General features: G+C 49.3%; 8 protein-coding genes across 8 annotated transcripts; 5 read left to right on the forward strand and 3 right to left on the reverse strand.

Moving 5' to 3' along the window:
- Positions 1-152: 152 nt before the first annotated feature.
- N7517_004519 (uncharacterized protein) lies at positions 153-1,549 on the forward strand (the record flags this gene model as incomplete). The annotated part of the gene is made up of 3 exons (XM_056722249.1): positions 153-1,141; positions 1,200-1,414; positions 1,473-1,549. The coding sequence occupies 3 exons, from the start codon at positions 153-155 to the stop codon at positions 1,547-1,549; spliced, it is 1,281 nt and encodes a 426-aa protein (XP_056578499.1).
- Positions 1,550-2,216: 667 nt separating this feature from the next.
- On the reverse strand, positions 2,217-3,626 carry N7517_004520 (putative tubulin-specific chaperone c; the record flags this gene model as incomplete). The annotated part of the gene is made up of 4 exons (XM_056722250.1): positions 2,217-2,423; positions 2,486-3,208; positions 3,261-3,421; positions 3,512-3,626. 4 exons carry the CDS (start codon positions 3,624-3,626, stop codon positions 2,217-2,219), a joined length of 1,206 nt encoding a protein of 401 aa, XP_056578500.1.
- A 1,525-nt stretch (positions 3,627-5,151) lies between these two features.
- On the forward strand, positions 5,152-6,992 carry N7517_004521 (S53 family peptidase; the record flags this gene model as incomplete). Its single annotated transcript, XM_056722251.1, has 2 exons — positions 5,152-6,647; positions 6,701-6,992. 2 exons carry the CDS (start codon positions 5,152-5,154, stop codon positions 6,990-6,992), a joined length of 1,788 nt encoding a protein of 595 aa, XP_056578501.1.
- Positions 6,993-7,331: 339 nt separating this feature from the next.
- On the forward strand, positions 7,332-8,248 carry rpnL (proteasome regulatory particle lid subunit rpnL; the record flags this gene model as incomplete). Its single annotated transcript, XM_056722252.1, has 2 exons — positions 7,332-7,898; positions 7,970-8,248. The coding sequence occupies 2 exons, from the start codon at positions 7,332-7,334 to the stop codon at positions 8,246-8,248; spliced, it is 846 nt and encodes a 281-aa protein (XP_056578502.1).
- Positions 8,249-8,513: 265 nt separating this feature from the next.
- Positions 8,514-9,829, reverse strand: N7517_004523 (uncharacterized protein; the record flags this gene model as incomplete). Its single annotated transcript, XM_056722253.1, has 2 exons — positions 8,514-9,552; positions 9,624-9,829. 2 exons carry the CDS (start codon positions 9,827-9,829, stop codon positions 8,514-8,516), a joined length of 1,245 nt encoding a protein of 414 aa, XP_056578503.1.
- A 1,106-nt stretch (positions 9,830-10,935) lies between these two features.
- Positions 10,936-13,894, reverse strand: N7517_004524 (S8 family peptidase; the record flags this gene model as incomplete). Its single annotated transcript, XM_056722254.1, has 5 exons — positions 10,936-11,595; positions 11,681-12,256; positions 12,325-12,830; positions 12,881-13,322; positions 13,430-13,894. 5 exons carry the CDS (start codon positions 13,892-13,894, stop codon positions 10,936-10,938), a joined length of 2,649 nt encoding a protein of 882 aa, XP_056578504.1.
- Positions 13,895-14,672: 778 nt separating this feature from the next.
- N7517_004525 (uncharacterized protein) lies at positions 14,673-15,236 on the forward strand (the record flags this gene model as incomplete). The annotated part of the gene is made up of 1 exon (XM_056722255.1): positions 14,673-15,236. One exon carries the CDS (start codon positions 14,673-14,675, stop codon positions 15,234-15,236), a length of 564 nt encoding a protein of 187 aa, XP_056578505.1.
- Positions 15,237-15,866: 630 nt separating this feature from the next.
- Positions 15,867-20,164, forward strand: N7517_004526 (ankyrin repeat-containing domain protein; the record flags this gene model as incomplete). The annotated part of the gene is made up of 8 exons (XM_056722256.1): positions 15,867-15,946; positions 16,006-16,219; positions 16,293-16,337; positions 16,411-16,529; positions 16,622-16,757; positions 16,864-16,927; positions 16,996-19,799; positions 19,892-20,164. 8 exons carry the CDS (start codon positions 15,867-15,869, stop codon positions 20,162-20,164), a joined length of 3,735 nt encoding a protein of 1,244 aa, XP_056578506.1.
- Positions 20,165-20,449: the final 285 nt, after the last annotated feature.

Consider the following 20,449-nt stretch of genomic DNA (forward strand, 5'->3'; position numbering starts at 1 on the left):
CGAAGTCACTCAGAATATGTGGACGGATTTAGCTGAGTATAACATGACGTCATGTATATCTCATCGCAGGCTGAAAACGCTTCGCTGGATCGGATCTGTCTTGGTCTTTACAACCATCCAACAAGAACCACGGGTAAATTTAACCCTTCATTATGGCTACACGAACATCCTCACGCCATGCCGCCCAGAAGGCCAAGGAAGCCATTGCAACTTCCGCCGAGCCGACTGGCAAGGCTACCAAGGGAACAAAGCGGAAAGGTCCAACCGAAGAAGCTCCACATCCCAAAAAGGAGAAAACGGAGGACATAAAGCCCGACGAAGAGAAAGCGGAGCAGGCACCAGTTACATCGGTGGACGGTCCAGTGCCCAAGACAGATGAACCACCTGTCGAGAAAGAGGAACCACCTGTCGAGAAAGAGGAACCACCTGTCGAGAAAGAGGAACCACCTATCGAGAAAGAGGAAGCGCCTGTCAAGGCAGCAGAACCATCTGAAGGACAATCATCAAAGGAGAAACCCGCCGAAATCACTCCAGAGAAACCCCAAGGAATTGAGGGAGGTCTTCACAAGTCTGAGGAGAGGGAAAATGTGGTATCCTCCAACATCCTCGAAAAAGGCTTCATCTATTTCTTCTTCCGCCCACGCGTCAATGTGGATGATCCTCAAAGTATTGGCGATGTCGCCCGAAGCTTCTTTGTCCTCCGTCCCACCGTCCTTGGTGCGGAATTCGACAAAGGTCAAGGCCCCGTCGACAAAGATGCCTCATGTCGCTTGATGATTCTCCCAAAAAAGAAGTTCCCGACCTCACCCAAAGAACGAGATATGGGATTTGTGGAGAAGGCTGGACAATCTATGCAATCTCTCCATGAGAAGTTCATCGCTGGTACCACATACCAGACTGCCACCCGAGGTGAACGTCACACTGAGGATGCCAGACCTTATGCAGAAGGTGTCTACGCGATCACCTCCACACCGCGGGCATCCCATCTCGCCTATATCCTGACCATTCCTGCCGAGGTGGGTGATCTCCAGGAGGACTTTGGTCTGCAAGGACGCGGGAGTTGGATTGTTCAGTCGAAGAATCCCAAGTTCGCTGGTCCGCCAATCGGTCGATTACCGAAAGAGCCAGAATTCCCTCCATCGTAAGTAGTCTCCCGTAGAGAGATTATAATATTCTCATATTAACGCTGTTTTCGTTAGGGTTCTCGAGAAATTCGGAGATCTTCGATGGGCACCTCTGCAACCCGAGTTCCTGGACTATCCTAATTCCCAATTCCTCATAATTGGCGAGGCGCAGAATCACCTTGGCAAGGCTGCATCTTCTGAGGGAGGTAAACAGCCTCACGAGGAAGAGCCTGGCCAGGAATTGGAGAAACTCGAAGACGAAAACGAACATCGGGTTGAGTCTCTTCAAGGTATGTTGATCCTGTGTTGATTCTATGTTGATTAGGCTGAAATTAACTTAAAACCCAGGAGATGAAACAATCTATGAAGACCTGGGCTTCCACGCGAAGAATTACCCCAAATTGCCCACAACTTGGAATATCTAAGTCCTGGACTTTGTATCACACACAGGGACTCAGACTATCACTCAAAAGTAATGCTACCGATCACACTTATACATGAAAAAGAATTATATATCTCAAAACTGTAGTTTAACAATTATCTTTATCCCTCTGGCTACAACACTGATAACCCAAAAAGCCATCTTGGTATGTATTATATCTTAAGTATAGGGTTTTAATACCATCTCAAGTCGGTGGGTAAGAGTTTCTACTAGTTGTATTGTTGTCTCTGACAGCCAACTATTTGCCACACACCTCAATTTTGGCAAGTTCAACTACAAGCTTGCACACAGCGTTCGCATTCAAACTGAAGGTTTAGACTTAAAAGCCTGATTTGCCGTCAAAGCCGTTATAGAAAACTAGCAAATCAGTGTATGCTCCTCTTGTCAATATCTCATATTTCTGTCCATAGCTACAAGTAAATAGCTGAAGTGGCGCAACTAAGCTTGAGTCCTTCCCCAAATTCAAGTTTGCAAAAGTCGTAATTGATCGCGGTGGTGCCCAGAAAAAAAGAGTAAAGGTATGATTATTTAGTAGAAATGGCGTTATCAATCGCGTAGGCGCATACTGAGAACCGATATCAAGGATGCGTCCTGTAGGAACATGCCCATGCAAGTAGGAGGCAAGACCTTGATCGATCGAGCGGCGAAAACTAATTTTGGACTACTTTGATAGCATGCAGGATATCCTCAAGAGACCATCCCGGCCCGCCGGGAACAATCTCTGCCCAGACCTCTTCTGGAACGGCATCGTTGGGGTCCAGTAGGCTCCAGTTTGGACTTGGCTCCGGCTTAATCCATTTGAAATCTTCGACCTGACTCCAACGGTCTTCGTGGTCAGGGCGGTCATGGTTCAAGGCCTAGATAGAAGAACGTAAGTACAAAACCGAAGAGAGAAGATAGCCAGGGTGATGACACTGACATAGGCCTTCGGGATCCGACCAAACCGAATATTGGAACAGTCCTCGATAATGGGGTTACTAGAACAGCTGAGATAGACATCAACGTCGCTGCAGTTGTGCATGCGGAATTGACGACATGATATCACAATCACGCTGCGCTCAATGCCAGTAATGTGTGCAGGGCCATTAACTTGACCGCAGACCAATAAGCTTTCTTTGATGCCCTTCGCAGTCAGACTTGCATATGGCTTTCCGTTGGCAGTGGGAATAGACATATCAACGATGCAGCGATCCAGGGAGGTAATAGACACCGGGACGGTGGAAGTCGAGCCGGAGGCCGGAAGCATAATGTGAAGTCCATAATGATCATCGACCGACACGGAGGATATGCCGGTGGCCGCAAACGCACCAGCGGGCTTCTCCGATGTGGATTTTGTGGCAAATTCTCCGGTCGAGACACCTGGAAATGAAGTCGGGGCAAGCTCCGGTCGTTCTTGTTGCTGCTTATCCGGCTCGTTCAGTGGGGTGGAAGGGTAGTTGGGTGTATGGGTCGTGGACGAGCCGACGGACGAGGCACCCGGAGAGTGGTAACCAGGGATGCTAAGCCGTCCTTCAGCGGCCAGCACTGCAGCATCTGACAAAGATATAGCAGATGTGTTTTTCTTGGTCTTGAAGCTAAACTTTGATCGGGGCTCGAATGCGGCACGTGTCTCGCTTAATCGATCCTGCAGAGCTTTGATTGCCTGTAGAGATATCAGCTCTGCAATATTAAGATAGAGTATGAGTAGCATATACCTCTGCGTATACCCTCTGATCATATGTGGGGATATAGCTCGCTGCATCCTTGACCTCGTTGGATAACCGCACGATCCCGGCAAGGCAGTGGTCTGTTGCATCAGCACGTTCACCACCCACGAGCGATGTATCTGCAAGACGATCCATCTCCTGTTGCAAATCTATAATGGTAACGTTATTAATGATGGTCTTGTTTTGATTATGTTGACCTATAATGAAGTGGCATTTGCCCAACATCAATGGGGGCATACCTGTGATCTCATGCTGGAAGTAGCGGAAGAAGCGTTCATTCAAAGGGATATCAGCTTTCGAGACTGTCTGGTTGTCCGCCGACAGTCGACGGGGTTGTATTTCTGCCTCAGCCATGATGTAAAAGGTTTGAGATTGAAAGAGATGGAAGAGGGAGGTGGAGAGGTGGAATGTAAATGACGTCGATTGGATCCCCAGCTTGATCACACCACCCCGCACGGTATTGAAGGCAAATAAATCTCTTTATTTGCGAACAGATGATTGGCACTGTGAGATAGCTATGTTGTATGCAGGTATGAGCGAAAAATCGCTGTATTTCCCCACATAAATAATTTATATCAGTTCCTTCACTCGAGATCCAAAATAAGTTCGGATATTCGGAAGCTCGGGCTATATTGGAGTCGATCCCACAGTATCAAGTTGTAAATTTCGTTTTTTTTTAAGTGATTGGCCTCAGACCTCAGATTGACGCGATAACCAACTGCAGCTTCACTGTGACGTCGATCATCCCGCATTTCACGGAGGTCGGAAATCAGATGATCCGTTTCAGGCGACAAGGCATCAACTTGACTTTGTACTTCGAATGTTCGTCTTTTCGTGTTGTACCACAACATGACCTTGCCTTTAAGCTGGAAATTTGGAGGAAGATTAGAGACATAAGTTCCTCCAAGAATGCTACAACGAACTTTTTGTTTTTCCTTCTCTCTATTCCTAGATTGACATAGTGATGGCACAATCGAGGCCCACAAGCTAATTTCCGGTTCACTAAGGGCTATGGATCTTGAGGGTTGAGGATGTAAACTCCGTTTTGCATGGGGTAATACAGTGGAAGCACTGGACTGAGCTATTGCAACCTAAGCTTACTCGGTTGTACAACCATAAGCTGGCTAAATGAGACCGTCCACGAGGTCATCCCGGCTGAGAAGCTCCCTATAACTACACTCACACAGATCACGATCTCTAATTCTCAGAGATCCCAAAAGAAACATATGACGTTGTTCCGAGTATATGTTTGGTGTAAGCTATTGGTAGCGGTACACATGCGAGTAATCTGGGTTATTCCGACTTTTGGTATACGTTAGGGCTATAATCAATTGCAAATTGTATATATCAATGGACTTTCCTCTATATTATTTGATCGTCAAATCTGAACACTAAAAAGGGCTGAATGCTTGCATTCATGGAGCTTTAGAGTTGGCACATATATAGCCATTCCTATTCAGAACTTCGGCATTTGCCGATATAACTATCTTGTGTTATCCGAAAACAGGGACACCGGCATATCTAGAGTAACAAGGCACAAATATATCTTCTCTCTAGGTGTCCCTGCCGGAAATTCGGGCGCTGATAGGAACATCCTAGCTTACAGGAGTGGACTGTGACTGGACTCAGGCTCGGTGTATAGCAGATTTCGGTGACTATCATGTTGGTGTGCAACGTTGTACTGCTTTATTTTCACTTGTATCAATCTCATATACACTTAGTACTCAGCTCGGGTAGTTTTGATCACTTAGTAGATGACATACTAGGTTTCCTTGTGAATGTTGACATAGTTCTAACTCGTCTAGAAAGTGATATATTTAGTCTGATGGCCCCAGTGTGGTGTTTATTCACAGTGCTACTTTAGCAAGTATTTGACAAGATGAAACTTCAATATTTGCTTCTCCAGAACTTGGCCCTTGTATTGTGCTATATCCGGTTGGCGTTTGCTGCCGATTCTAGCTATCAACGGGTTGAGCAGCTAGAGAAGGTACCGGATGGCTGGTCGAGAGGGAATAGACCGTTAGCGTCTGAACTTATAAAATTCCGCTTAGCGATTACCCAGCATAACGCCGGAGACTTCGAGCAAAAGGTCATCGAGCTCTCAACCCCAGGCCACGCGAGTTATGGTCAACATATGAAAAGAGACGAAGTGAAGAAATTCTTGAGCCCATCTCCTGCCGTTTCAGACCGGATTATTGCATGGTTACGATCAGAAAATGTCCCCACCAGTTCTATCGACTTAGATGGCCATTGGATCTCGTTCACAGTTCCGATTTCGCAGGCTGAGCAGATGCTGAAGACACAGTTCTTCTACTTTCATCAACAAGCCAAGCAAACCAATGCCATTCAAACACTTGGCTACTCTGTGCCTAGGGTTTTACACCCGTACATTCAATTGATTCAGCCTACAACTCGATTCGGCAATCTCGTTCCTCAAAGAAGGTCCACTATCGAACAGAAGCCAGCGACTGCTGAGCAACTAGCCGCTGGATGCAATACAACTATCACACCAGACTGCCTCCGGGATCTGTATGGAATTGACAACACAACCACCAGACCTGAATGGCGGAATCGACTAGGGATATCTGGTTTCCTGGAACAATATGCTCGCCACGCTGATTACGATGAGTTTTTGCGTCATTACGCCAAAAGCCACACGGATACAAACTTCAGTGTCGTCTCGATCAACGGTGGCCAAGACGATCAACACTCCATGTCTGATAGTGTGGAAGCAAATCTAGATGTACAGTATTCCATTCCGCTGGCGGATGAGGTGCTAGCAACATTTTATAGCACTGGGGGACGTGGTCCTGTTGTCCCCGAAATAAACCATCCAGACCCCACCGAATCGACAAACGAGCCATATCTTGAACAGCTCCATTACTTCTTGAATCTCTCAGATGAAGATCTCCCCGCGGTGCTTTCCAACTCGTATGGAGAAGACGAGCAGAGTCTTCCACCGTCGTATGTAAACGCAACTTGCAGCCTATTTGCCCAGCTTGCTGCCCGGGGCGTTTCAATACTCTTCAGTAGCGGAGATGAGGGCCCGGGACGTTCTTGTGTGAGAAATGACGGCACGAACCAAACCAGATTTCTCCCCGGATATCCAGCTTCTTGTCCATTCGTTACCGCTGTGGGTGGAACATATGGCATCAATCCCGAAAGAGCGGTTTCCTTCTCTGGAGGTGGGTTTTCAGAGGTCTTCCCTCGTCCCCAATACCAGGACCAGGCAGTGAAAGGCTACCTTCATCATATTGGAAGTCGATGGAATGGATTGTATAATGCTACGGGAAGAGGATACCCTGATGTATCAGCCCAAGCCACGAGTTTCATTGTTCGAGATCATGGCAAGTGGGTCTCAGTCCGCGGAACAAGGTTTGTCTTAAGCAGATTTGCGGAGAGAACAAGCTGACGGTATACACACACAGTGCTTCAGCACCAGTGATCGCGGGTATTGTGTCTCGGCTCAACTCTGCCCGTATTGCCCAGGGTAAACCTCGAATGGGCTTCCTGAATCCATGGCTTTATAGCCACGGCGAAACCGGGTTCACGGATATTGTTATGGGCAGCTCCTCGGGCTGCAACTGGACTGCTGGCAATGCTACTCTTCAGGTACCGAATGCGAGCTGGGATGCCACCAAAGGGTGGGATCCAGTGACAGGGCTAGGCACGCCCTTGTTCCGTACACTTGTGGAATTGGCAGTGTCAGATGATGTGTAGAAACATGAATCTGAGTAATATATAGCTACAATGGACACTGAGTGCCATGCTGTCTGTCGTTTACTAATAGCCAACAAACAAAAAGTAAATAGACTAACTTGTAGTAATTGTAGGTGGAAGGGTCAACATCCAGATCGGCGATCATGAAAGTGCCCACACGTGACCGCAAGCTGACCGCCTACTACAGCTCCGTCATGAGCATCGGAATGTCACCAACAATCATCACTCAAAACCCAAACTCTCTATCGTCTCCGCTGTTTTAATTACTGCCTTCGTCCTCCTACGGCTAGGCCGACCTATTCCCTTTCAGCATTGTTCTGAACCCACATAATCTCCACCATGTCCGATCTACAATCCCTCGTGTCAGAGCTCCACGGTGCTGTCGAGCGCAAACAGTTCGAGGCCGCCAACGACCTCCTCAGCCGTTCTAAGCGAGCTCTTCTTATGCAAAACGCCTTGATTCCCACTTCCTCCACACCTCCCCAGCTTGTCGTTCTTGCCCGCCAAGTTCTCGAACTCGGAGCACTTGCCTCCATCCGCCAGACCGACGCGCAGCTATTCACACGGTACTACCAGCAACTCCAGCCATTCTACGATCTTGAGAGACATGCCGGTCTGCCTGGGCAGAGTTCTTCGGAAGTCGACTTTAGCACTAGCCAACGCAGCAAGATTACGGGACTGTATCTGCTTCTTCTTTTGAGCATGGGCGACAGTGCCAACTTCCACACAGTGCTAGAGGGATTGGTGGAAGAGGCGAGCTTGAAGGGTGGCCGTGTTGAGGATGATGCATGCATCAAGTACCCCGTTGAGTTGGAGCGCAACTTGATGGAGGGAAGCTACGACAAGGTGTGGAGAGAGACGAAGTCCGAGCGTGTTCCGTCGGAAGACTTTGGTCTGTTTTCGAATGTAAGTTGCATGCATGCTCAGTTTGAAATGAATGTCTTCGTCGTCAAGGATATTAATCAGAAGTTTTATAGGTTCTCGTCGGCACTATCCGCAATGAAATCGCAGGTTGCTCAGAGAAGGCATACCCCTCCCTCCCCATTTCCAACGCCAAGAACCTCCTCTTCCTCGACTCTGAGGGTGCAGTGATCAACTTCGCCAAGGAGCGCGGCTGGATCCTCCGAGATGGCCGGATATACTTCCCTGTTGAGCCCGAGGCGACTGCTAGATCTGAACGGGATATTCTGGTGGCTAGCGGCACCGTTATTGAGAATGCTTTGGGTTATGCTCGCGAGCTGGAGACTATTGTCTAATTACACGCTCAATGGATCAATGGGAACGATATACTTTCTTCGGATATGAATGGCCTTTTCTTGTCTTCGGGCGCGGATGTACTTGTATACCTGTCGCTTATGCATTGTGCTTTCTCTAGCGTGTTCATGACCACAATCATGTTAGAATCATTTCGGCTTACGAATTTCCAGTAGCATTCTAGTCAACGTAGACAACCCGAGACCTGCATGTGATAAGGTCTCAGCGTCTGGACGGACTTCCAAATCGACATGGCTTTTTATTTGACTATACATCAACAGTCCAAACACATAGCCTGCGATCATAGAAACTGCTCGAGACGCACAGAGCCTCAGAAGACCGAGTCATCTCTTCTCTGCCCTCCCACACGCCACTGGCATAATTCATACTCTCGTGTTCGGTAAACTTCGCCAGAACCTCAATTCCCCAATTCGGAGCCCCATCTTCGTGCTTGCACGTGACCCGTACAAGCCTCGACCCGGCATGCATACAGCTCGCCAGCACCAAAAAGCGGTACTCAGATACATTTGACGAATCATCCGAGCCGGGAATCTTTGTCGTATTCAGTAACTGGAGTCGCCAAACACCACCATCAAGACATTCCTCGGCGAGAACCTCTCCCCGCCGCGTGGCATGGTACACACGAAGACTCTCATCATAACTTCCCGTCAGAAGAACCGGGGCATCATCGACCAAGGGAACATCAAGAGGCAAGATAGCAGTGACACCAGCAGTGTGGTGGCGAGCTCGATCATCATGCTCGAGCAGCATGGGCGAGATATGCTCGTCTGGATCATCCAATTCGGTGGTATTATCGAATCGGCGTGTGTGTAGCGAGCCGAAGTCATTACCCGTGAACATGAACGGGATCGCAGACGGGGTTGGGGTCTCGGGATCTGGGGTTCCCGGTCTTGTTGACAATGCAACAAACCAGACTTCAATCATCTGTTTAGCTTCGTATGTGCCCCATTCTGCTATACTTTCTTCTTGGCGGATATCGCCCTCTGTCCCGAAGACAGCTGTCCGGCTATCTGAGAACGTGACGGCGAAGCCATCTGCTGCTGGCTGGGGGAACCATTTTTGCGGTGCCCAGGCGAGGAATAGTGCTGGGATTGATGGGTCTTCGTGTACTTGCTTTGCCCACAGTTGCGTGATACTTGGGGTTGCAGATGCGTCTCCTGTGGTGGATACTTGGAATAGAGCCACTGATCCCACGCTGGTAGCAATTGCAAATAGGTTCTTGTTTCTGGGGTGGAAGTGCAGATCAAAGACTGCGTATGGGACGGCAATTCTTTGGATTTGAGATCTGAGGTCTGTTAGTGGCTTCGTTATACTTGCTTTTGACTGAAGTAATATGATTGATTATGCTTGGCTTACAATGTTTTGCTAACAGGGTCTAATTTCCACAGTTGTAGACTCCCAGTTTTGGACTGCTCGATTTCTCCATCTTCGGTCTTGTTCTCTGATAGAAGGTAGGTGCCCACGATGAAATGGTCTTGGGCCTCGGGGCAGAACTCCAGGCAACTGGGTGGCTGATCTAGAAAGACCGTAGTCGCTGATTGGGGGTGTTGAATGCTTGCCATTTTGATCTAGTCCGAGAATGATTTTAGATTTTGCAAGCCCCGGAGTTTAGTTGTCGAGTCCGGAGGGGCGCCGGAATGTGGCGTCTGGATATGCCCGAGAATATATGGCAGATAGGGTCTAAAAGTGGCGTGACACACTATTTCCACTTTGGTGCATAGGATGAAATGAGACCCTTTGACCAGTTGCTGATTGTTTGAAGGGATTTGAAGTCACAAGTCACATAGTGGGGCGGTGAGAATCCTGGAAGTCAAGGATATCGCATCTTCACAGAGTATAGTCTGGATACTAAATATGTATAGTTGGCGTTTTATGTGTGCAGCTACGAGATGGTCATAGCCATTCCGGAGTATCCAACCAACAAAGCTCGCTGTCTATAGAAATTGCCTAGAGCCGATACTACATTGTAATCACTATATATAGTTCCTGGTATTGTCGGATTGGTGGCATTTTACGGAGTTACCAAGTAAATGTTAACGATAGAGTAATTTGAATAAACAATACAATCCCATATGAAGACTCACAGATATATACCCTTGGTTGGAGTTGCAGCAATGAGATTGGTCTCACGCTATGCCTTATCCTTCGGACTATTGTTTCACTGCATTTCCATGGCAGGCCCCGTTTTTATCAACATGTGAGACATTCAGCCGTGCAATAATTTCGGATCAAAGGGACCGGACACGCAAGTTATGGTGCTGATACTACTGTCATCTGCCACATCTTGGCGTTCACTTTCCGTTATAGTCCTCAGGCCTTGCCGCTTTTTGCCCACTAAGTACAACTGAGCACGCCTGGGGCAGCCCGCCGACATTACATAAGCACACTGATCTGCCCAGGTGCCTAGGTGGGTAGCCCTCGAAGCGCTCACTGAGCGTCACCTGATAGTCACCTGAGACTCAAACCCTACCTAGCATCCATAGGTGTTCGGGGAAAGAGAAACTAAAGAATAGCACGAAATAATATGGGATTTTACATTAAGCGTCTATCACCTTAGCGAAATGGGCAACTCGACGTCGAAACTCAAACATTCTAAAAGGAATTGCCAATCGATGCAAGCTAGTGGCAGACACTCGGCATGATGGGATCATTTCACTTGGAATCTCTTCTACAGTAGTTGCTGCGCTAACTTTGAAAGATGCCGGGCCTTTCCATCTCTGTCTTGACCCTCGAGCTCCTTGGCGTAGTCCATGAATACCTTCTCGACGGCGATGAACTTCCCGTCTGATCTTGTCTTGGCTCTGATGCTCCTGAAGGCTGCTGCCATGCCGTCCCGTTGGTGGATCTTCTCCCAGTCCGAGATGTCAAGGCGAGGATCCTCGGAGTTCTCCAATTCATACACACAGCCGACGCGAATCCACTCCATAATTAATGCTGCAAAGCCACTAGCAATGGCGGTGGCCACAGAGGAGCCTGTATGAGCGGTGAACTTCTCAATGGCGCCGGATATTGCAGGATCCTTGGTCATGACCTCGTATCCGGGAAAAGCGAAGTCAAGCTTGTCTGGCTCCCCTACGTTTCCCCAGATTTCGCCCGAGGCCTTGGCGGCCCCGATGCGGAAGATGCCACTGGAGCCACAATTCAGTGGATAAGTATCATCCGCTCGTTTCCCTTGGTCGCTGACCGAACAGAAGACGAGGATATCTCTCTGGATGGCCTCTGTGATTGCATCGCTGAACTCCTTCCGCAATGATTGCGATTCTGGTGGGGGTATGGTCCATGAGATGGAGATAACATGAACCCCGCTGTTGATACAATCATGGATGGCCTACCAGAACCATGATAGCGGCAGTTAGTTTATCAGCTTGCACCGCGAATTCACTATCACGACGAGGGGGAGGGAGGGTACGTACATCCACTGCGCTTTGCGGGTCAATCTTTACGTCTGTTTCATTCTCCGAAAAATGAGTCTGGAGCCGACAGACGTGCAGCCGAACGTTCGGAGCAATGCGATGAATCATACGGGCCATTACGGTTCCATGTCCAGCAGTCGAGTCCCAGAATGGCCGGATCTTCTGATCATCATCGTATTCGTGGAAGCTAGTTCCCGTAAATTTGTAGGTGGTAAGGTCTGGGTGCCCCGTATTAACACCGTCATCAATCAGACCTACGACGATTGGTCCCTCTAGGCCCTTGCCGCTCAAGCTCGATGGAAGATCACGCGGCCTTGGGAAACGTGATCGAAACATCTCCAGGCTTTTGATCCAGGCATCGGTATCATGGATGCCTTGTCCGGTCGACCCGGCCAAGTCCTCTCCAGTTGCCCCCGTCGTGTTCGGAATATAATTGGGCTGCCATTTAATCTTAGGCATTGTCTTCTTGGTGGGATCTTTGCCATTGCCCTCCAGATTTCTAGAATTCCAACTCGTTTGAAAGTGGCATTCGAACGCATTCTCGTTGTACTGTTCTCGCTCAGGCGAATCGGTTTTCTAATCTTGATCAGTGGGGATCCGATGGCTGACCGATGGGGAAAACGACTTGGATCTTGCTCACATACCTTACGTCGATGAATAATGAGGTTTTTCAGCGCCGGCAATTTTGCAAGTCCTTCGGGAGCGCTCCATGCCCTGAGGGCGACATTGTTTCCGCTCCATTGTAGATGGAGCGTCTGGATCGATCCACCGACGCGAACTATGCAATCAGGGCATAAATCCATTTTTTTCCAATCGAGCCCCTCGACCTTGAACCCTTCGAGAGCTTCTTCAATGGCTTCATCGGGATGCGGATTGTTCAAGTCCTCGACGCAGACGTTAAGGACTTGCTTGACTTTTCTTTCCCGAAGCCAATTGAAGAAAAATACCATGTCGTTGCGCCCAATGACATTCCTCTTGTCGCGCAGTGCTTCGTCCTCACTCATATTGAGGTTGATGGACATTTCTGGGAAGGCAACGTATTTTAAGATAGGCTCTAATGCGATATCGATGAAATTCTTGCGAAACTCTTTGGAGGTAAGCGTGTAACCCTTCGCAGGGCTGGGGCCATAGTCAAACCAGAAAGTGTTATCTATGCAGCGAGATCAGCACGGCAAATAGGTAATAAGGGGGATTGTCTACGTTTTGTGCCACGCCCTTTGAGGTGACGGACCACTTCCTTGGGCGTTTTGCGCCGAAGATACCATAGCTTCAGATGGTCCCTGACACGATCTGCGACCTGATCCCGCTCTGCGATCTCATCCCACTCTGTATCCTCCTTTGGGTTTTCCGCTCCATCCACAACGTTTTCCATTTCATCAGGATGCAGTGTCGAGCTACGTTTGAGCAGGCCACCCGGGATCGCGGTTGTTGTGCGTCGCTCTGTGATGTTTGCTTGGTATTGAACAGAGGGTCGTTCCGGAATCGCAACTTCCAGTGTGACCTCTTTTGAGGGTCGTTTGGGGAGACCTTTTGTCGCTCTGTTCGTTTCTGTGTCCCTTTCGGGGGGTCGTTCATCCGAGGGATATGACCGGCTCGAGGCATTTTCCCTCTGACACTGCCGCCAGCCTTTGCTAGGCTCTTCCTGGTCATCTCACGGGTGTTTTCATGATATTTATACAGTGACTCTTGAGCTCTAGTTTGGATGTCCATCGCTTTTGGGGGTCCCTTCTCTAGCAGCAGCTCTACTACCTGGTCCTGGTCGATAAAGCAGTTCTCATAGGCAACTGCATGGTGAATTGGCGTGAGTCCATTGCTATCGATGGAGCAAAAGCCGTCCAGAGGAGTGATGCTGATGAGCAACTTCTTGTCAGAGAGGGGTACACTCTGAGAGCTCATCGCCTCGTGAAGAAAGGTATCTGCCCCCCCTCGCACGCACTCACTTTGCAGACTTTCCCTAATTGCCTGCTGTAGGTCAGGCCTTTTCACAAAGTTCTTGGCCACAACCCTGAGCCCTTCCAGGTACTGTTTGTTCTGCTGCTTGATCGCTACATACAACGAGCTCTGCTTTCGTCTGTTCAGATGCCCCACGAGGTTTGGACGCACGTTGATAATGTTTCCGACGAGGAAGCTGAACCATTTGTCTTTCTTTGGGCTCTCTGCAAGGAAATGAAGTAGCGTGTCTTGCACCTCAGTCACTTCCGTCTTTTCGGTCATCCTTTTGACTCTATCCTGCATTACAGAGACTATCTCACTAGTCTTTACCCCTGCCGTCTTTTTATCATTGTATAGAGACTCCATCTCCGTCAGAAAATGTTGGAATCGGTCGCGAACCTTGTCCGTGGACTTTACACTCTCCGTTACCTCGACGGCATTTTCCTCGTCGCTAAATTGGAGGTAGTCATCCTCTTTGCGATTCGACATTTCCTTTGTCTTACTGGAAAAGATGTGCAGATTGGGTGAAGCCTCGGAAGGGGCTGGAGATGGTCTGGAAGATACTGCATATGCGAAGAAGAAAATGGCCTCCGATCTCAGGCACAGGTAAACAGTATACTGGCGCCACGCTTAGAGTTGGAAAGAAAAAAATAATTTAAAAAATATATGCACCAGGGATAAATACGAGAACATAAGCTGAGAGAACGGCAGAGTACGGAAACTACACCCTGAATGAAGTGGTCATGTAATAGTACTAATGTACCTGTATATGGAAAAGGAAGGGCTTGAGCGCAGGGATTCTCGAGTCTATAGGATAGTGCCCCAATGAGGGGTAGGCATAGCGCATTATCTTTGCTTTTTCGTTCTCGATGGTGATTGTTTGGGCACAACCACCCCGGGGGCCACTAGTGGTGACTGGGTGTGATAGCAGTGGATGTTTTGACCGTGCCCTTTTGTGTGTGTATATATATATATATATATATATATATATACTACGTACTCCGTACTGCGAAGGATTAATGGTTGGCAAAGGGTCAAATCGACTAATCACCCGTGGACCATGGCTAAGCCCGAGGAAGAGGATGTTTGCCTTCTCGACTTCGACGTAGGCCTTCAGCGCGGTCTCCCAGACGATAATGACAACGGATTTCGCGTGCAGAATACTTCCCCAAGTGACTGGCAAAGGCAAAACAGCATTGAGAGAAAGGGACCAGTGGACATTCGGGCCTCGTTGATCAAGGTGGTTCATGGATACATGGGGGACCCGTCTGCTGATGGCCCCTTCGCCACGCTACTCGTTTTCAAATTCCGTTTTGACCGACAGAAGCACGGACGACGCGTTATCCGCGCCCGCATAAACGTGGATTTCTCCCCACTGCCTCCCGGGAGCTCCCGCCCAGAAGTTTGGGCGATTGATCCTGAGGATAGGTTCATCATCGTCCCAACATCGGACCCACTAGAGACCACGAAGAGTCTGGGCGTCGATATCAGCACGCCTTATGCTGGGGTTACGGGGTCCATGGATCGGACCCGCCAGCGAAACATCGACGACGCCACCACGGTGACCGGCTCTATTGACCTTGCTCTTGGTGTCAACTCGGGAACGCCAAGCTGCGCCAGCTGAACGTTATTGGAGAACAAGACCCGCAAAACTAGCGTGCCGGACTTGATCCGGACATCCATTCTCCTCAAAAGGGAATCCAACGAGCCTTTCCAGGGTATCATGCAACTGGAGTGTCGTGCGGATTTTCAAACTCGGACCGAGTGGTATTTTGGCAGCTTCCCATTAGATGATCCCGTGCTGTTCAATCCATCTGTACAGGAGCATGACACGTCAGATATGAATTCAATCAACCTAGAGGAATTTCGGGAGGTGCAGCTAGGGGCTATATGGGAAGGCGAGTGATTGCGCCGCAGCGTGCATGCCTAGTGCTTACTAGTACATTACATGTTAGTTATAACAGACTGGATATTAACATACAATACTGAAAGTGACCGAGGTCACTATATATTTTACAATTTTTTTTTTCTGCGCTCTGTACGGGCGACTCAGAGCAGTTGGCGTTAATCGGGCAGTCCTGCGGGTGACCGCATCTCAGATCCATGCAGGGAGTTTCTTCTCTAGCCTCTCCACCTCTCTCGGTGCACACTTGATTCTAGCTGTATCATTTCTCACACATACCAATAACCGGAATCGTGTCTCTAGTCAGAAGCAAATCAGTCAGTCTTTTACTTGTAACACCGTCAGAAAAACATGGACGGGCTCGTAACAAAGAGCACACTCGATGACATCCTCTCTATGGACCACAAGCCACCCTACCCGCCAAAATATGAGTGAGTGCCTGTATTATACGAGGACATCTATGCTGAGTACCATACCTGACTTCTCATAGTGTAGTATTTGTGCATGGAGTACATGGCACCAAGGCATCCTCTCAGCGATTCATCGAACTTTTTCGGAAAGATGATGATCGGGTTCGAGTTCTCTCGTTCACTTACTACTTGGGCAGTAGTCACAGTGAAAGCGCCTATAATTCCCATGGACTGCGTGCTCGGGCATTGCTCTTGCTTCAGGGAATTCGGAACATGTGCCACGAAACCGATGCGGTAGGTGCAATTGTGGTTTCGTTTCTCTCTTTGACCTTTTCTAATTTTCCGTGTTACCCGCGGGCACTAACAGCTTATACTAATTGCTCAAGACTTTGGTGGTATCCTGGCCAAGAAGGTAAGATAACTGCTCATATTCGCACCGGCCACCCCCTGAGGGAGTGCTGGCTGACCACAATACCTACACTCAGGCCATAGCGTTGGCCTATGATAATCCGTCTCTTAACGACCGCTTTCTTCGGCAGATCTACGCAATGGTAACTATGCCACCCCCCCCCTTTATGTACACTGGACGTCTAACTCTTGTGAGGTATTTTACGGCTGCCCACATCGATGTGCTGACAGACTAACACTGGAAGACCAAATGCTCAGACAGCTTCAGTTGGATATGACTCATTATAGCTCAGGCATACTGCAATTGGCACAAACCCTTACCGATTTGACCATAGATGTCAATGCAGAATTCTATCATACTGTTGCATTAGTGAATATGAGAGTAGCCAATGTGTTCTCCAAAGCAGCCGCCATCACAGATCGCGTGAGTTATTTGGACTAAGACCAGTACCAGTATGCCTGTCGACCCGATGGCCTGAAGGGTTTCGAAGAGGATAATGTCCTATTTGACATCCCATGAATATTGCAAGAGCAGTGAGAATTCCCACGGAGATCTCTTCACCACAGAAAATTTGCTGGATCTGAGTGTCAATGGTAAGTGATCATTCCTTGTTGAGCCCGAAGATGGCGTATTGAATATCCTTCTTGTTTTAACACTCAAGCCCTAGATGTTGGGGGCCGCCTACTCATGTTCCCGGTCGCCTCTTCAATCCGCCCTCTCCCGTTAAAGAAGGCTGATCTTGACTCCCCTACGAGGGAGATCATTCGGAATCTGGTGAAACATCCTGCTCTATGTCAGCCCTGGAGGCTTGCACATATGAGTATCGTTGGTAGAGACATTGCGGAAGAGCAGGACAGCAAATGCCCGTTGGCGGTGGCTGCGAGCATAGGACTTGAGGATGTGGTCGATCATTTTCTGCAGGAGCAGAAGCCCGACTGCGGCGATCTGGCGGGTGCGATCAACGAGGCAGCAAGGAATAACAGTGTCCAAGCCCTTCGGACGCTTCTCAAAGCACGAACTACTCTCGGGGTAGACGCTGTTAATGCAGCAATTCAAGCGGCTGAATTCAATCCCAATGTTTCTATTCTGTTGGAGCTTCTGCGTTGTCAACCTGCCAAGGACCTGTCTGATATAACTGTGGCTGGGGTGTTGCGCGGGGTCTGTATCTTCCGCCTGAACGACATGATGCAATATCTGATTGAATCGAACGCCCTGGATGCCCATCCCTCTCTTACGGCGGAAGTACATCCGCTCCACCTTGCAGCGAAGTTCAACACGATTGGCATTGTTCGGCAATTATGTCACGCTGGTATCGACCCAATGGCCGTTGATGATGACGAGTCCACCGCTTTGCACACGGCAGCCTTGTATAACTCACTCGGGGTGGTCGATATTCTACTCCAAGCGTCTGGGGACCTTATCGGCGCAAGAAATAAAGCAAACCTGTCAGCGTTACAAGTTGCCTGTCAAGCTGGGAGCCACAGTGTAGCGCGCTGCCTCATACAGGCAGGGGGTGTAATGAGCTACGCGAATGATAAGTATCATCCAATGCTCTTTGCGGTCCGTGAAGAGCACAAGGTATGTGTGCAGATAGTTCTGGAGTCTCTCGAAACGTCTCAAGTATCTGGCGTGGCTGTAATGCCACTTCTTTATGCCGTCGTTCAAAATGAGCTGGCAATCGCTCGCCTCTTGCTAAGGGCTGGGGCCAACCCCAATCCTCCGCTGGACGGTAGACCTTGGCCCACCTCTCCCCTGTATTACGCAACGATCATGCCCAAGTTGGAGATGGTGGAGCTTCTGCTAGAATCCAACGCAGCCGTCAATCAGCCAGACCCGGACACCGGGAATACACCACTATTCAGTGCAGCGTGCCTATTGAAGACCGAAATGGTCCGGTGCCTAGTTAAATCCAAAGCCGATGTCAACCTGTGCAACAAAGACGGTTTAGCTCCTCTCCATGGGGCCGCCTCTCAAGGACACCTGGGAGTCACCGAGCTGCTACTTGAAGCCAATGCCGACCCAAATGTTGAAGACGAGGGTGGCTGGCGGCCACTACATAAGGCTCACAACCACGCCGAAGTCACCCGCTTGCTTTTGGCCCAAGGTGCCGATATCAACGCGATATGTGACCACGGCTCGCCCCTCTACCTCGCAAGTGATGCAAACCAACCGGAGGTGGTCCAAGTCCTCTTGACTCATAACCCCCCGCCTAACCTGTACTATGAAAAAAACGGGTTTAGCTCGCTAGCAGTGGCAATCCGTGACAGTTCTACTGAGATCACCGCCCTGCTCTTAAAGGCTGGGGTAGATGTTAACCGCAAGCTCTATGGGCGATTTTCCCCGCTCATGGTGGCCGTTGAGCGTGGCTGTGAAGCTACTGTCCAAATGATTCTGGAGTACCAGCCTGAGTTGAATTGGAAGACTGATGATGGGTTTGGTGCCCTGCACTGCATGATGGAAGAAACACCGGTATCTCTTGTTGAGCGCCTAATTCGTCGCGGTGTCGATCCGGATCTCACCAATGCGAGGGGGGCAAGCATAATATGGACCGCTGTGGAGGTGAAAAATCTATCCGTTGCGCGATATCTCGCGTCGGTGGTTAAGGTGAAACTGGATACCCCCGTGCGCTGTGAAGCTATCTTACACTCCGCATGTCGCTACGACAGCCTGGCGATGGTTCGGATCTTGGCCGATGCTGGGGCAGATGTTAATCTTGCGTGTCCAGGAGTGTACGGCACCCCACTGCAGGCGGCCTGCCGTCGCACAGTCGTTAGCGAACCGCCAGGTGAGACCCTGAAAATTCTCCAGTACTTGATCGAGAAGGGAGCCCAGGTCAACGCCCGGGGCGGGGATTTTCACACCTGCCTACACATGGCGTGCTTTTCTAGCACGCCGGAGGTCATCAAGTTCTTTCTTACTCAAGGAGCTGAGGTCGACTGTGAAGACTCGGTGGGTCGGACTCCCGCCCACATTGTATGCTACCGGGGGCAGGAACACTACCAGATATTGAACCCTAGTACCAGTCAGCTGGTGGCCCGAGACTGGACTCAACGCACAGCATTGCACTATGCTGTAATGAGTGGAGATTTGGAACTAGTTCAACGGGTTTTAGACAGCCACAAATGCGACCCTGACCACCGAGACACATACCGACAACTGGTCGATGACGACCTATGGACGCCGTTGCATTGGGCAGCAAGAAGCACCCAAGCCATACAGGAAGATAAGAAGGATACGGTCTCCGTGATAAAGTACCTGCTGGAAGAAGGCTATGATCTCACCGCCAAAGGCAAGGCAATGAATCAAGAGTGGACGGCGCTGGACGTCGCAATCTATCACGGTGCCGATGAGGAGATCAAGACCCTCCTGATCCCAGTAAAATCAGGGGAGCATGTTACATTCACACAGCGGCGACCTGGCAAGAGATATTATGGCGATGACTCTTTCTGCTACATTTGCCTTGCGGTAAGTATATTTGTCCCATCAACCTATATATACGCGTCCGAGGATTCAACTTTGCAGAGCAACCACTAAGAGCTGATTTCAATGCCTTCCAGGACATCGTCGGCTTCTGCCTGGAATGTCTTAGCTGTGAGGACTTCATCATCTGCTTCAAATGTCAAGCCTCTCGGCACATATTACATCCCAAGCATGAATTTTCGCAGACAACGCAGGAGTACGATTCGGAGGTAGAGGAGTGGGAGCCCCCGGGAGAGTATGTCATTTCGGATAGCCCTGTCCGTGCAGAGCCAGAGATGCTTGCTCAGCCTGCCTTTGATGGCGAAGTCCTAGACTTTGGGGATTCAGATGAAGATGACACACCGGTGTGATGGATGTTCGTTCTCTTTCTATAGCTATTGAGGAGGACCTATGCTAGTTTTGTTTCATCTCCTAGGTTCCTGGCGTACTGATATATGCACATCTGACCTCGGGAATATGTTGTGGAGACCTGATGGGAGATAGAATATTAGATGATTCATCAACAGCGCAGGGGACATTGTTTCCTTGTGGTTTTTTTTATTCGTTTAAACTGTTATGGTTACAAAGCGATAGTAGATAGTAGACGCTAGTTAACAGACCGGCCGCTATAGACAAAAGGCCGTGGACGTACGGCC

This window comes from Penicillium concentricum (genome assembly GCF_028827145.1).
Source record: "Penicillium concentricum strain IBT 3081 chromosome Unknown utg000002l_segment0_segment0, whole genome shotgun sequence".
Taxonomy (NCBI): domain Eukaryota; kingdom Fungi; phylum Ascomycota; class Eurotiomycetes; order Eurotiales; family Aspergillaceae; genus Penicillium; species Penicillium concentricum.